The sequence below is a fragment of the Semicossyphus pulcher genome, unplaced genomic scaffold, assembly GCF_022749685.1.
Source record: "Semicossyphus pulcher isolate SPU_LCO1_2020_fin unplaced genomic scaffold, fSemPul1.0.p SCAF_28, whole genome shotgun sequence".
NCBI lineage: Eukaryota > Metazoa > Chordata > Actinopteri > Labriformes > Labridae > Semicossyphus > Semicossyphus pulcher.
This window is the reverse complement of record NW_027211702.1, coordinates 3,239,867-3,256,819: the sequence shown is the minus strand read 5'-3', so window position 1 is coordinate 3,256,819 and position 16,953 is coordinate 3,239,867. Positions and strand designations below refer to the sequence as shown.

At 41.0% G+C, this 16,953-nt stretch overlaps 1 protein-coding gene across 1 annotated transcript in view; it reads right to left on the bottom strand.

The window, feature by feature from the left end:
• The window catches only part of LOC138605031 (collagen alpha-1(II) chain), a 106,538-nt gene that overhangs the window by 52,541 nt on the left and 37,044 nt on the right, over nucleotides 1-16,953 (bottom strand). Inside the window, exons 5-6 of the mRNA XM_069677099.1 lie at nucleotides 13,685-13,819; nucleotides 13,260-13,334 (exon numbers count right to left, since the gene is read on the bottom strand). Coding sequence (XP_069533200.1) covers nucleotides 13,260-13,334; nucleotides 13,685-13,819 — 210 coding nt within the window. The remainder of the gene's footprint in view (nucleotides 1-13,259; nucleotides 13,335-13,684; nucleotides 13,820-16,953) is intronic.

The window sequence follows — 16,953 nt, the reverse complement described above, 5'->3', positions numbered from 1 at the left end:
GAAAACAAATAAGACTCTCTGGCTCTCTCTCTCTCTTGTCTGAATATTGCTTCTTGGTTTACGATCCAGTCTGCTTCATTACAAAACAAATGCTGGTAAACAGAAACTACATGCATATGGACAGTGAATGATCAGACAGTTATGGTGAGGTGTCATTCTGCAACACTGTTAAACTGCTTGCTGCAAGAAAGGAATCAAAACAGTGTTTGTGAAAGGTCTTTCCAACCTTTAAGGCAGCCCCTGGTTTAATATCGTCTCAGTTACCATATCAATGTGTGTTACTGCAGTTGAAAGTGATTTGAAAAGTCAGTGTGATGCTTTTGGTACAATGTTATATATATATATATATATATATATATATATAGTCGCCCTCCTGAGATGCACAGTCCTCAGTCACAGGACTGATTACTTTCTACGGAGAATGCTGCGGTAATCTCCACCCACTGTCAGCATCACTGCAGGCACTTTGGCTACTGCTGTCAACAACACTTTACATGCCAGTCACTGCACTTGCGACAGAGCTACTGCCATTCCAGAACATGCTAGTTGACACTAGCAAGCTACCGCCTACTAGTAAAATGTTTTTAAAACCCCCTGCTCCTGGTCAAATGCCAGGAAGAAGGGCAACAGTTGAAAAAAAAGCAGAGTGCACTGGACTATGACAAAAAGAGGAAAAGATAGGGGTGGGTGGTATACCGGTGTCACGTACTGCCACTGACATGGATTTTGCAATACCGTCATCACTGGGATAAACACACGTTTTACACGATTCATTTTCCCCTAACGCTGATGACACATGTAACACCCATAGCAGTGTTTTCCACACATATAACAACAGGAAAAGTCCGTCTGATATCACATTTTTATGACAGCACAGAGTGAACTGACCGCTGTGCATACTGAGTCTGTGTGCCACCTGGCTGTAAATTGTAAACATGCGCCTGCGGGATGATTGAGGCAAAGGGCAATTACGCAAGGTGGCTAAGTGTGTGTATTCATGTTATCTGCGGTGCACGTTAACGCTGTGGCTACATAAACGGACTGTTCACGGACATGCCACGGACTTTTAACGGCTACACCTGCAGCGCACACACCGTGTGAGGTTGTGTGTGTGCCGACAGAAAGTAGAAGACGGTAAGCTTGTTTTGTTTTTTTGTCAGCCCATAGAAGGCTCACCATTGTGTGCCTTTTAACGATCATTCGGCTTAGGCGTTCTGCTTAGACTCTTATATGGTAGGGAAAACCCTGTATTAATAAAACATTAATGAGCAAAGTCCACCATGTCTACCAATGCTGGGGGGAAGATGAACAACATGACTAAACTCTTACCAATACTGATGTTAAAACAAAGTAAATAATTAGGACAGATGTTGACACGGCACACCTGGACTAGATAAATGCTATAACAAACAACTGTGTCCTTCCATCAGCACAAGTCTCCCCAGGAGTCTGTCTGCATGTGTAGCTGACAGATCCTCTGTTAAGAGCAATGAGAAATCTATGGAGGCCTCACAGCCTGACACTATGCGCCGCAGGCTAGAGTGCTTTCATCCACACACACGTGCACACACACAGACAATGAACACTTGCTCCTACAAAGGGCTAATCAAATGGCAAGGTCCGTAAATCTAACCAAGACACAGGTATGCAGACGCTCTCAGACTGGCTCGGTCTTGCAAGCAGCAGTTGGTTATTTTGCCTGGAAAATGCAGGACGACAGTTTTCTGATGTTTCAGGAACAAGGATGGGAACACTGCACATGTTCAGAGTTCAGATTTAAAAACTGTATAATGCATGTTGCAAAAAAAATAACTTGGAAGTTGTGTGTGTCTCTGTATAACTCTGCCTTTAAATCCCAGCAACATGTGCTCAAGCTGACAAGGCACAGTCTCAGTGTATCATATCACAACAAGAATGTATGCTATACCTGTGACGTGTGAGTTTTCAGCTGAATTGTCATATGGACAAGAGTGAACATGTGACTCTCTATTGTCATGCTGTGTTGTTCCGCAGCTCAGCAGGTTTGCTGCAGCATTAACACCTTTATGATCTGGGATTGAATTCCCAGCAGCAGGACCACCCATGTTAAAAAGGCCACTGTTAGTTGGGATCAAAGCATCCACCATGTCGCCAGTGGTGGTCCTAGACCTTAAAATTTAAACAATACAATTTCTCTGCAACCTCTTGCTAGCTCCAACTTGAGTTCAAGTGCCTGTGTTTCTACATAGGCTACATAAAGAGAATCGGTATGTTCTACTTTATGTTTGTATATCAAACCTATATAGTGTCGTGTCTGTCCACTAAATGTACTCTGAAAACAAGAACAACTTCGCTGGATCTGTGAGGAAGCACAAGACCATCCTGCACATTGGGAGTAACTTTTACTTGCTGTATGCATGATGTTTTAATCCTTAGAAATCAGATAAAATGTATTTCGTCAAATAACGTCTGTACCATATACTATATAGAGTAAGATTCTGCAGGTAAGTTTATTTGGATGCTTGTCACACAATATTAGACACCTGTAATTTAAGCTCTAATATGCAAAGACTATTGTTTTTTTTACGCACAAGATCTTTTGAGAAAATCTGTAAAAATCAACAGTGCCTGTTTAAAGAGCAAACTATGCCAGTACTATTCTTTTCGGCCGATGAAAAGCAAGGAAGCACCCTGAAAGGGGCCAAAGCAACAGCCAGAATCATGGAGAAGAGACAGTGATGAGATCCAAATCCCATCCACCTATTTCCCATTCACACCTTTGCAAGATAACAAACTAAGCCATTATTACGCCATTTCCAGTATCTAGTGCTAGCTAGCAAAGTTAACCATGAATGGTGGTTTTCATGCATTATTCACCTATATAAAATATCCTGAGGACTCTGATACTCTGGCTGTGTGAGCAGTGTGTTGTCATATTGTTATTATTATACTGTGTAATAATGACACAAAATATAGGTAAGAGTGCTTGTATTGGTCCACAAGGAACCGGCTCCTTTGGGATAGCATCCAACATGTGCATGTGATTAGAGCACAAACAAACAGAGACCACAGATTAACAAACTGTCTGTATGCACAAGACAAAATACCTGTGCCCTCACCACTGATTAAACCAGGAGAATGGCAAGAAAGAATTCTAATGCAATGATTATTATCATTACCCAATAATCTGCTGATTATTTTCATGAATATTTGATTAATTGTTGAGTTGATAGAAGGTCAAACTAAATTTGAAAACTAAACTTGAAACTAAAAAGTGCTCTTTGCAATCGTCTTCAAATTGCTTTTTTTGTCAGACAGTCCAGAACTCTTCATTGAAAATCATAAATGTCAAAGAAAAGGAGAAAATCCTTTTGAGAACCTTGTACCAGAAAATATTTGAAATTGTTGCTTAAAAAATGAGTACTTCATCTTTACAGCAAAGTCAAACTTTGGGAGAAACATTTGCAAGTGTTTGTTAATAATGTTAAAAGTATCCACTCTGAAAGAAAAAAAATCCTCATAGAAAAATCTATAAAAGCATTTCTGCATTGCTGCATTGCATACACTGGTCTGGAGAGCCTTACACACTCTGCTTTGCTCTAAGACACAAAAAAAGAAACATGACAATCATGCAGCAGACAGTACCTTTCCTTTCCGTTGCCTTTGACCTTGCACGTGCAATCCATCCAAATCCACCAACAGCAACAGGCCTCCCAGCAGCAAGTACCATCCAACATGGTAGAGCATGACTGCAGAAGACACCTCAGGTCTGTCTGCACTTCAACTCCGTTCACATTGTACCCACAGGCAGAGGTCTGCACAGGAGGCTGATCGAGTTCCCAGCAGACACACCCACACACCTATTGGGTACACACCCTTCCACAAGTACCAACCATACATCATGTATAGACAATACATCTAATCTGGCATATGTAGGAGACTGTGGCCCAGCCCATTAGGCCTGAGGGTGGCCTCTGTGAACACTGAGAAATAGTAACACAATAAAAGGATGTATATGCTTTTACATGGTTAATACATTCTTTTACTCAGTCAGTACATGCATCAGATGTTAGAGGTATTAAATCCTCATTGTTAACTCAGTTTGCCAGCACTCAGCTAAATGGACGAGATTGAGGGTGAGAGCTAACATCTGATCGCAGCGAGCTGCTGGCACAACACACTAACCGCAACATCATGGGCAACTAAAAACCTGCTAGAGTGAGTAACTGCTGCTACCAACGGAGGGAAGCAGAATGAAAGAAAGCGGGGATGAGTGAGGGAATCCCTACTGCTTTCACACATGGATGGAGTGGGTTGGAAGGGAGCCTGTGCACAACTGGATTCAAAAGAAACCAAAAGCCACTGAAAGAGAATTAAATGAGGAGAAAGCTGCAGTACCCTTATTCAGCAAAACAACCACAATTGAGAGAAAATTTGAGGGTAAATATTCACCACGGATTGTCTGAGGTTAGCTTGATTTACATGACTTGGTTTGACACTCAGAGGAGACCTCCTCTGCATGAAAGTGGAGAAAAGCGGGGCAGCTCCCTGCAACAGGAAGCATGACTTCATGTCTTTTAGGAACAAAAGGAGAGGTGGTCTAGCATTAACTGCAATAAAAATAAACGAGAGCAGAGGGAGGTTTATTCGGGTTGAACAGAACCTCTGTGGGCGTTTTAAGAACTGCAGGGCAGATGTGACGGGGAAATCAATGATCTCTTTTTTATTCTAAACAACTTCCCAGCACATCTCCCTGCCACATAATAGCTTCCAGAGATCTCTGCTGTCTGCGCTGAAAACATATTTCTCGGTGGATTTAATTTCAGAGTGCGACCTGTAGCGTTCAGATGTTGGTCCTTGTGGAGTGGGTTATTACTGGGAAGAAACAGAAAGGAGAGGCGCTGCAGGTTGCTGATGTAGCTCTGTGACAGCGTCAACTATCACCTAGCATTTACACAGCTGATTTATCATCAGTGCATAGATACCTCATACTAAATTACAGTTTTGAGAGGAAAATTACTAGTTAAAGCATGTTGGGGTTTCTCACTTACTGTTCTGTGCCTCTTGCTGACAAAGAGAAAGAAACAACTTGGGGAAGAACTCTTCATTCTCTCTGTTTCAGTCTCCAAACACAGGCTCTTCACCTCCTGCTGTTTTATTGAGCATCCCTTCTTTCAACAACCCACTTCCTCTTGTGCTCCGTGATTTCAGAGCCGCCTAGCTTGTCTGTAAATACTTATTTTTATATTGGAAACAGTTATGAACCTCGCCAAGCAGATGAAAAATTACTGCTCAATCAACGTTAGTACACATAAAAGAAAAGCTTGACAGTTAGCAGAGATGTCGTTATGATTTCAACACAAAAGCATTCTCTTTCACGCTAACACAGCAAACATAAGGCATGTTTCCCCTTCCTTGAGTTTCAATTAAGTAAATTGTTTGCTCAAGGTTTTGTGTGCTGTTTATGAGTCTTTGATCCATCATGCAACTCAAAGGAAACAGTTCTGGATCCAGACTTTAATCCACCAGATGGACTGTAGGGATTGTTTTAATATTAGTCTTCATTGTGTCATCTTTAAAGAGAGCTCTGTTTCCCACTGCTTCTCCTCTGTTGCTGCTCTGACATGCTCTTGCTGCAGTATGTCATCGTCCTGCAATGCATTGCAGGAAGATGACACAAACAGCTCGGAGCTCTTTAATTTAAGTGTTTTATGAGACAACAAACTGATCGTGCTGACCTTTTAAAAATAGCTCTCTTAATTTGTCACAGAACTCAAACAGAAAGACAGAAAAATAAAGGCTAACACATTTTTATCAAGGTAAAAAAAACATTATTCCTATACTTTACATTTGCCACAATGAAGACAAATACAGGCTAAAAACATAGCGTGGTTACGAAAATACCAGTATTAGAAATGCCTCAGATATTGGCAAGGATGCCAGTGAATGCACTGATCCCAAACTATATTTTATGAGCCCCCCCAAAAATTAACATAGTTCTGCAACTCCACTTTTATCGCAGAAAAGACGAGCTGATGTAAATTTTCATATGACAAAAGCAAACAAAAACTAAGTGATGCTCATGCAGAGCTTAACATCAGTCAAAGCTAGCAAATTGTCAGCAATCAGTGTTTTTCCACCTCACATTTTAAGGTAGTACTTCTAAAACTGAAAGTAAAGATATTACAAACTGGTAACCTGGGGTCTCATTTATAACTGTTGGGTCCGCACAAAACGAAGCCTGAAAGTGGCGTATGTCACTTCCCACCCAAAAGTTGTGATCTATTAAAAAAAAATTTGTGCACTGGTAAGCAAACTCTGACCCATGTGTGCATACATTTTGGAGGCAGGGGAAATTGGCAACACAGATGGTGAGGTGCTGAACTGAAACCAGGTTGTAGTATATTGATGCCTTTCAAACATTTAATTACACTAAACATCAATTGAGCAATCCACGTAACCATTAACATTCATAACAGCAGTGTCTGTCGTGAGCCATATTCCATAAAAAGTGTTCGTATTCAAAAAGTGTTTAAGAGTAGAAGGACATTAATATCTTTGGATACTGTATAAATACACTACATATAGACACTCTGCCTTCACCTGTCACCACCTGTAAATGAGCCAAGTCTACAAATAAAGCCAGTGAATGCTCTCACAAAACATATCATTACAGTTCCTTTTAATCAGTCCCAAACACCGTGCAGGTAAAGTTCAGCATAACTAAACCACATAAATGAAAAAGCTTGTGTTTGCACTGATCAATCTTCTATCAAATAATATCCCAGAGCGGCGAGACCTCTGATTGACGCGAACATCCTGACATACTGTGAAGTCATTAATGTGGTTTCTGTAAGCATATTTATACAGCGGGACACTCATGTGTAATGCTGCTGATGGATTCACTGGCACTGCTGGTGAACTACGTGAATGCTGTAACAATCCGTCATCACTCTCGGTTGTTTCCGTGATTCACTGTAAACAGTCTCCTGTGACCAGCAAGCTAATTTATATGCGTTTCCATTCACAGGGTGCTTTGCATTGACCATTTATGGTGTAATGTGGGCGTGTAGAGGGCGGAATAAGAAGCTAATTCACGTGTGCACATTTCCAGGTGGATTGTGATTCATAAAGGGAACATTGCGTGCAGGTGTGGGTGCGCACAGTGACCGGGTTTTCTCCATACATGCACTTTTAGTTTGGATTCCACGCTCACCCCTGGTTAGGTGAGACTGTGAACTGAGCTGTGGCTAATGCCAGCTTAGCTTGTTTGTCTGACTTTGAAACCCTGCATTTCCATTAAACACTTTATTTTCTTCTTATTATCATCATCGTCTGATTTGCACTCAACAATGCACATGCCACTAGAATTTAGGGAAGAATAAATAATATCACAAAACATTCAAATCTGTTTAATAGGACTTTTTTCTGACCCTGATATGATATATAATGGAAGAGGCTCACTAATCACACGGCTCTGCAAACACAGTAGAATAGATCAGAGATAGCTGTAACTAACCTTTCTGCAGATCCTGAATTTTGGAGCCCACACACGAATAGAAATTGACTCATGGACATTGGTCAAACTGCTCGAGCTGCTTGGCTGCCTACAGCAGCTAATTCAAGACATCTTGAGTCTGTATGTTTGGGAGGTCTGTCAGCTCATCTACCATCTCTCTTTGTTGCTTGAAAACCTGGCTCATTTTCTGTGTTAAACTACCTCTTTCTCCTACAGAGCAACATTAAGAGGGGGGCAGAATTAAGTTACGTTATGTTCACTGACATGAGAACATATTTTTGGCCGACGTTATGAAAACGACAGGAATGTAACATTCAGGCTGACTCGTTTCAACTTTGACATTTAAGAAATGATGATAAGATACACTTTTCTTTCATAAACCAGTGCACAGTTTGCACTGCTCCAGCTCTCCTGACAAGAAGATGATACGATATCCAGAGTTCAGTGGTGACATCCATAATGATAGTCTTTAAGAGCAGCTCAAGTCCCCCTGACTTATTTGAGGAGAGATGATCCCAGAACAACCTGTCCCTGCTAATTCTCTCCTCAACACAGCTGGATGACTCTGACCTTGCCCTGGCCCTGACCTTTGACCTTTGCTTTATCCAGCTGCTGCCTCTGGCCAAGTAAGCAGTCCTAAAAGACTGTTAAGAACTAATGATTGAGATGATTCTCTTAAGATATGTACAGGGATCAAATTGTGAAGTACAAAGGGATTTTTAGTTGAGATGAACAAGCTTAAATGAGATATACATACCCCTACCCGTTTGGGTCTAAGAGCTCTCAATAGTGTTGTTTTCAGCAGACAGCCCTTTCTTCAAAATACTTTAATGACACAACTTAACACAACTTTCTCAGCAACAAATAGCAAAGAGATAAAGTTGCACTAGTGGTAAAAGAATATCTGGAGCATAGGAAGGAGCAAACCAGACATAGAAGAGGAATGAACATGGACTTCATCAGTTAGACACATATAACAGACACAAGCCCTTGCAACTGTTGCAAGCGTTGCACTCCTATAACACTGTCTGACTCACAATGGACAGCTTACATTATCCACAATGCAGCTTTACCCCAGACAGCTCAGTTGGAGACTGAGCTGCATACCTTAAGTAAAGATGTTAAGCAGGCTGGAGAGGTTCGGTTCACTTCTTTGTAACTTCACTAATGCCTTGATAAATAAATATGGTTTGCAAAAGTGATGCCATGACTCATGCATTCTGTTGTTGTTACAATTTCTAACCTCACACTTTAAAGATGAATGAGCAAAAACACAGTCTTAATGACTGATGGTTGAACATCTGGAGAACTGATGAACTGTTGTTCCGTTCCTCCCCAAACTCTTCACAGTTCTCTTTGAACACAGCAGCTTTTTTGTGCCGTACAGATGACAATTTAAAATAGGCTGAAAACCCCTGCGGGCCACTTCGCAGGAAACTACAAAGCAACTGGAACACACCTTTTCTGTTGTCAATTCAAAATGTCACAGAAAAACCAAGTCACTATCTATCGCCAAATGAGGTAACACAATGGTGATTGAGCCTATGGCCCACTGATGAAGGCCTTTGCATTTGCAGTATTACAGACTGGGTGTCTGGTGCGACTTTCTTGGAGAAAATCACAAGCGGCGCCCAGTAAGTGACGCGTTTTCCATCACCCAGCAGTGGTTGGTCTGCCAGAGAGGGTAGGCGGAGCTAAGCGGATGCTTTTCCGGTCTCTGTAAGTGTTGCGAGTAAACAGTAATCTACTATGGCTGAACAAACAAAGAAAAGATCGATGACTAAGATACAACTTCAAAAATAAGTGAAAATCCAGAGAAAAAGAAACAAACTCGACGCTCAGATGAAGCAAACAGTCTAAAAAGGAAAGCGACTGTCAGCGAGGAAAATCAAGAGTTACAACCGTGGACGTCACACATGCAACACTCTCTGGATATCTGGGAAGTGTGCTCCTGCAATTACCGTTTCTCGCCATAGGTGCCGCCAAAGAGAACAAAACTGAGATCTTCGAGATTATCACTTTAAAATTCCACCTTGGGTTTAGATACTTAATAAGCAACTCCTGCCAGACTCTAAGCGAAATGTTGCATGGACTGTGGAATCATGGGGAGGTGTAAAAATGATGGATATTTTTTCCATGTCAATGTTTTTGTCTCGCCTTGCCATTAAAAGCCATTGTTTGACAGGTTTTAGGAAGGAGGAACACTTGCTGTGAAAGGATATGGAACCGGGAATATAACGACCACAGGCGTATGTGTGTGTAAATGTAAGTGCAAGTCTTTGTGTGTGTGTGTGTGTGTGTGTGTGTGTGTGCAGTGTTTATAAAACCCCAGAATAACTGGATACAATCTCATAGTGACGTTAAGTAAAGTAAAATAAACACAAGCTCTGCCATGCTCGGTCTCTCCCTGTGACACACATGCATACTGTATATACAAGAAAATCCACATTTCTACACACACTGTTTAAGAGATCAGAACATTTCTGATCAAGAGCAAACATGCTGATCACTGCCGAGTAAGTGTTTTGCTTTCTGCTTCATTCATATCTGAAAATACACACGCAGGAATGCTATTCAGACTAATACAGGGCAGGTCGATTAAGAGGGTTCAAAGCCATCAACATACGCTGAAGTTCATAACTCTGGCCTTGTAATTACAAGTTGAGCTAAGGTCCCTGACCTCCAGCAGTGTTTAACATCTTAGTGCACATTGGAGGAGCTGTAGATTAACTAGTGGAGTGCCATGTCTCCAAAGAGAGCACCTGTCAAGGGAGCCAGTGGCCCCAGACAGGACATGCATCAAAGTCAGGAAACCCCAACAACGTGGCCCCACAGTCAGAAGCGTCATGCTTCAAAGACGACAGCAGCAGACCTTAGCGAAAGAGAAATAGATCTTGTTAATGTGGGTATATTTTTTTCTTACATATGTGCAGATTGTGAGGAGAGCCAGAGACGGGACGGCTGCACCTCCACAGGTCTGGTCTGTGTGGATTTAATGAGAACCAGGCTGCAGACTGCTCACTACCTCATTCACTGTTTCCTTTATCATAAGCTGCCGTTAACAATTACTTTGACTGTTAATCTGGGAAGCACTTTTTTGAATGGTTTTAAGACTAATAAATTAATCTTTACGTTTATAAAATGACATCACAAGTTGTCTTGGTGAGAAGTTAACTCTTTTCTAGTCCAGTCCATATAAATTAATCCTAAGCCCAAAAAAGTGATTCAATAAATGGGAAGCAGTTCACAAGTTGGTGATTACCTCAATTGTTTTACATAAATTAGAGATCGATAAAATTCCCCGACCATGTCTGTACATTGAACCTGCAACTGGAGCAAGCAGCTGGTTAGCTGGTTAACAAGAGAAGCGCATACAAAAACAAAGTTATAAACATAACACCTTCTGGTTTTAACACTTTTGTTTTTGTGTATGAATAAAGAGATCCTTGACAATCTTTTGTCCACTTCATTGCAAGGCTCTTACAATCTTTACGGGATTTAAGTTCAATAATGTTACTAAATACAGTAGGCTATGTGCTATGGAGCGGAAAATAGAAACATGGTGAGAAAGACAAGCAGTTGAACAGACAGAGACAAAGACACAGGGACAATGAGGCAAGGAAACTTAAAGAGAAAGACAGACACAGACAAACAGCCAAAGAGGACACATTTAGACACAAAGTGAAAAACTGAAACAGATGCACCGGGAAAGACGAATAATGAGAAAGAGATGTCGCGCACTGAAGGAATTTCAGTGACTATAAAGACAGATTTGGTGCAGCTTGATTCTGCGAACATTAATCTACAACACAAAACAGCAGGAGACTCTTCGTTGTTCGCATCATCACAAAGGCATCCCAATGCCATCCTGATGGAGAAGCTGTGCCTGTTGGGGCTGGCACGGCATGGGCTGGTCTGCTGTGCTTTACTCCTCACTGCTCTGAAGACACACTACCGTGTACTATAAAGAGAAGCAGATTCTCTCTGATTTTTCAGACATGAAAATGCAAATTTAAACCAGCTTTGCTTTTCCTTCATTTCCAAGCACACGGCCTTTGCTTTGTTTCCATTTCAAACACATGCAGAGTCCAGAAACAAGGTTTGCTCTGACAGTGCCAGAGTAAACAATCTTTCAGGAACTCTATTTTGTTTGGTCGGGGCATTAAACTAAAGCATGTGTAGTCATAACAAAACAGTTTTGGAAGGTAGCAAGCTGGCTCATTAAGGAGGGTTTAAAATATTCATCCTCTTCAACACAAGTTACAAATGTTGAATTAAATGTTGTCATTACTTCATGAATGTGGTCTTAGGTGGGGTTGACTTTGGGCTTAATCCATATGGTGTTTGGCCATGTACTTTGACTTCTTGTCACACCCATTATTTAAACATTAAGTCACCGCTGAAGATACATTGTTTGCCAGGAAGTTCAATGAGCCATTTAATCGGATCTTTGAACACAAAGAACACAGAAAAGCTGCCAAGAATGACTGACACCTCCTCCGGTCGATCAGTCCTGCTCTCGTGTTACTGCTGCCTCCACTGCTGCTGCTGATAGGGCCACAAGTGAAACAGTGCAGCAGTGTTTTTGTTTCGTTTGAATAGATTTTTCTCTCAGATGTAAAATAAGCTGCACTTAATATCTATTTACAATAAATATACAATTGAGGTGTGACTGGCTGCTGTGTTTCTTAGTCTCCAACAACAGGTCACAGTTTAAATTTATTTGAACTTGACCGTTGCACTACTTGTTGTTCTCTCAGCACAGGAGATCTGAGGGATATATCACGTTCATTAGAAATGAATAAGAGCCAACGGCGGCTGCAGATGTGTTTTTTTTTCTCACCACGAGTCTAAAGACAAAATCATTGACAAAGAAACCCATTTAAGAAGCTGACATTTTTTTCATGTTTGCTTGAAAAATTAATTAAATGATTATTTGATTATCAAAATAGTTGCAGATTAATTTTTTAACAGTCGACAAAGTGATCAATTATACATTGCAGCTGAATAACTCCCTAATTCAGTTGATAAGAATCAAGAAACTCTAAAAGACAGTGATGAACACCCGAGATTACTGTGTCTTCAAAATTACACAGTTAAAATCCACAACTGTTTTTAGTTACAAAGTATTTTCCCAATGTTCTAATATTTCAAAATAAATAAAAAGTAACCAATAAATTACCCGACTATTTTCTTTCAATAAAAACCATAAGAAAAGAGGACGAGCTATAATTAATCACACTGAGTTGCAGCTTCAACACCCTGATGAACGCCTCTGCAGGCCACAACAAAGAGCAGCGAGCGGACACAGACTGATGGACCAGAGCGCAGACAGGTCAGCCACACAGGCGTCTCACAGAACACACACACACACACACACACACACACACACACACACATAGACACACAAACAACACAAACACATGTGCAAAATGGACCAGTCAGCTAAGGATGAGAGGTAGGATGGCTGGTTGTTGCCTCAGACGCCTGAGGCTCTGCACCGCAGCGCTAATTAATGCCAGATGCAGCTTTCACAGACTGAGACTGGTGAATTTGGTGACATCAGACCAGTGGTTAGTGTACAAAACTGTTGCTGCCTGCCTTTCCACAGCTTCAATAATAACCATGACGACCAGTCAGTGGGCCACATTCTCCAACTACACTTGCAGGAAACCAGGCAACACTTTCATGAACAGGGAACTTTCATCACAGCGTGAAAAAGATCTGCCATGTTTCTCAGGAACCAAAATATTCAACTTACATTTCTTGCAAAATTCAAAAATGACTCATCTTCCCCCAGGAGGTCCTCCAGGTTGTTTGAGGACAGCAGTATATTCTGTGTGGAAACAGAGGGGATAATTTCCGAGTTAAACTGATGAACAACTAAACACTCACTGTTATTAAATCCACCAGACTGGATCAGAAACCACAGGAGTCAGAGCAGTTTTTGTTTTAAATCCTGTGATGATCTTTTATCATGCTTCATAGTATATAACTCTGTCAAAGTATTAACGGCAGGAGTCTGTGTGTCTGGGCTGTGGGCTTCAAAAGACATCTGGCTTCACCTTAAACACCTCAGTGACGCGTCACAGCTGTGCTGTTTACATAAGTCAAAGGAGCAATACAAAGAAATGACATGACTGTTCCTGATCCCTCTTTTTTCCTCCTCCATTCATCTTTCCTCACCTCCAGGGCGTTGTTAGTGCGTGGGGAGCGAGGGGGCTTGGGGGCGGTCTCACCACAGCGGGGCGGGTGGTGGCTGCAGTGTTGCTTGGCGGCGTCTGGGTCGCCCATCAGGAAGGTCATCTGTCGGAGATGACCCTGCAGAGACACAAAACACCTTCATGTAGGGAACGTAAAACTGTAGCTGAACCCCTCCCATTTAGTTTTGCAAATCTCTTAGAAGTGCCTATTAATAATTGGTTGAGTACATACACTCAGATCCTGAGTCTGTTCTTTACGCAATAACTGTAACTTTGTTACATTTTGTGGTTTCATGGTTGGAAGAATGCATTTATAGATAAAATGATTCATCTGTGGTCAATGACTCACCCAGTAATTGACCAACTACTTGGCCTGAAACAAAAACACCCAAACCTTGTGACCTAGTAAAATTACAAGATGTAACTTGTGACCTACTTAATAATGACTCGTCTCTGTGCTTCATACAGCTGTACAAGAGGGGAGAGAATTTATCTGCTGCATTTTCTTTGTTTGTGTTTTCTGTCTTGTAAAACTCTACAGTATGTAGTTTCAAATTGAGCGAGGGTTGCAAAGCATCGTAATCAGCACTCCACTGTCTATTATGATGCTTTCATTCTTGAACTAACTGTTGAATCTTTATAAGGCTCAAGCTTCTTCACAGATCACTCATTTCTCCCAGAGCCTGGAGACTGAAACACTGGTCTGCAGAGGAAATATGCAACCAATAACTGTGCAGGTATTAGTTTCTCCACTCTCTCTGTTATATGAAAGAAAGAGCGAACACAAAAGTGCAAACAAGGTAAGATTTTTCATTTTGACTACGTTAAACCTTGTGACAAAGATGCTCTTCAGCACTTAACTAAGTAAAATAACTTTTTTTAATACTGTATTTTATAACAAATCAAAAAGATTTTTCTTGAAGCCATAAACCCCATGCATTATTTAAATTATCACAATTTGAAATACTACTTGACATCCAGCCAGTGTTTGCAAGTATCCCCTAAAACAGATTCCTGATTGGCTGACCTTAACGCTTCATGTTTCTGGGAAAAGCCTGATATTGGTTAAAATCACACCATTACACTTTTTCATTAAAGTAAATAGACAGTTTTCTGTCTACATAGTACAAAAACAGATATAATTCAACATAAATTTAACCCCTGACAAAATCGATCAATGAAAATAACAAGTGTAGCGCTGTGGTGAGATTGTTTGCAGTATGTTTGCAGAATACTAAAATAACTAAGGAAGTCTCCAGAAGTCTGAAGCCTCAGAAAGAAGATGAAGGCAGACAGTGACGGCAAGGACAACTATGCTTCTGTTTACTGGCACTGACTGAAAGGCAGGAAATACATTTCTTCTGCTATCTTCTCCTTATTCGTATTCCTTCTGTGACTTTCATCTCCTTCCATAACTCATCTAACTTTCCTCTTCTTTCTCAACCCATCTTTTCTTTATCCCTCTTCCTGACCCATCCACACTCACCTTGCCTCCTCAACTATCTATCCTTCCTCTCTCACTCCTTCCTCACTCTCCAGTCACATCATCGTTCCTACAGTATTTACCCTTTGAATCCTTGACCCTGCTACAGATCAACTTAATATCTCTTTCAACTTTTACCTAGTTACCCCTCTCTCTCTCTTTATCTTGTCTATTGGACCTCTCCACTTTGTTAGATTGATGTGAGATAAAGGGCCTACATTTCAACATAATCTTCCTCCTGATCCCCTTTACCCCTCACCTTCCTTTTCCTCCCATATTTCTCTTTTACTTCTCATCTAGTGTCATCTCTACCTTTCCTTATCTTACTTATACTTCTTTTTTTCTCTTCCCTTCATCTTCCTGTTCTTCTCTCTATTGTTGACTTCAGTTTCCTTCCCTTTCCAACCACCTAAAGTGTCCCTCAAGCTCATTTCTTGACCTTAACCTGCACATTTTCTCCATCTTACATTATTATTCTTTTCTATCTTTCACTTTCCCTCCACTATATCCACAATACCTCTGTCCTTCTTTGCCCACCATTTTTTGTTCTTTCTTCTTAACATCCACCCTTTTTTTTGTCGTATTCTCCGCTCAATACAAATTAGCTGTGGAAACTGTAAATACATGTGGCTACACAAACAAAAATAAAAAAATGTATTTTGAAAAATAATAATTCATCTTTCTTTTCCCTCTCCACACAATAACTCTTCTTCCTTAACCCCTCCACAGTCCTTCTTCACCTTCCTTCCCATTCTATCCATTTTACTCTCTATACATCTCTACCTTTCTATCGTCAAACTTCCACTACTGTCTTATTTTCGTTCATCCCACTGTAACTTTCTATTTACCAACATTTCTCTTCTAGTCTCTCTTCTTATTACTCATCCTTAATTGTTATTCCTTCTTCTTCAACCCGACATCCTTCTGTTTCAACCTACTGTCCTACGACCTACCTCCTTTGCTGTCCACCCTTCCTTGCTTGCTTCGAGCCTTCTGTCTTGTGCATTCCTTCGCTTTTTTGTAATCCTCTTTTTCAACTATCTTTTATTTTAACAACCAAACAACTTAACCTTCCTCTCCTTTATCTTCCCCAACCATTAATCCATCCTGCCCTCTTTTTCTACCTCACTGCCATTTCTATTTATTAATTGTCACACTTGACCCCATCTTTCCTTCCTCTTCTACATCTTTATTTTCTTGCCTTCAATGAACCACATTTCCAGTCTGTCATCCTTCTACCTTTTTGTCTTCCCCTTTTCACATTTCCACCCTTTGTAGTCTTCCTTGTCCTATCTACAGTATCTTCCTTTCTCTCATCTACTATTCATCTTGTTCAACCTCCTTCAGCTCTCAACCTTTCTTACCATTCTTCTTCATTTGCCTGTCTTTCAACCTTTCCCCTTCCACCCTTTGTCCGCTTTATTTTGTTTTTTTCCCTTCAACCCTTTCTGTCCTGAGACATACAGAAACTGGATATCTTATGGTCCCATGCTATGCTGAAGGGCATCTTGGAGCAGCAGTGGGCACCAGAATAGTGGTGTGCAGGCCCACTTATGGGTGAACACCACTGGCACTCATAAACCACTGTCCCAGCTGTGGGCAACAAGCCCCACTTCCTTGTGTTAAGTCTGTTGAGACGAGGATAAGGGAGCCAGTGTGATAGAAAAGCAATGCACAGGTTGTGTGCAAATAAGTGGGCCTTGACAGAAATGCACCTGGCAGCCAGCTGCAGCCAAGGAGCGGTTGTCCTGGTACCAACCAACCATACA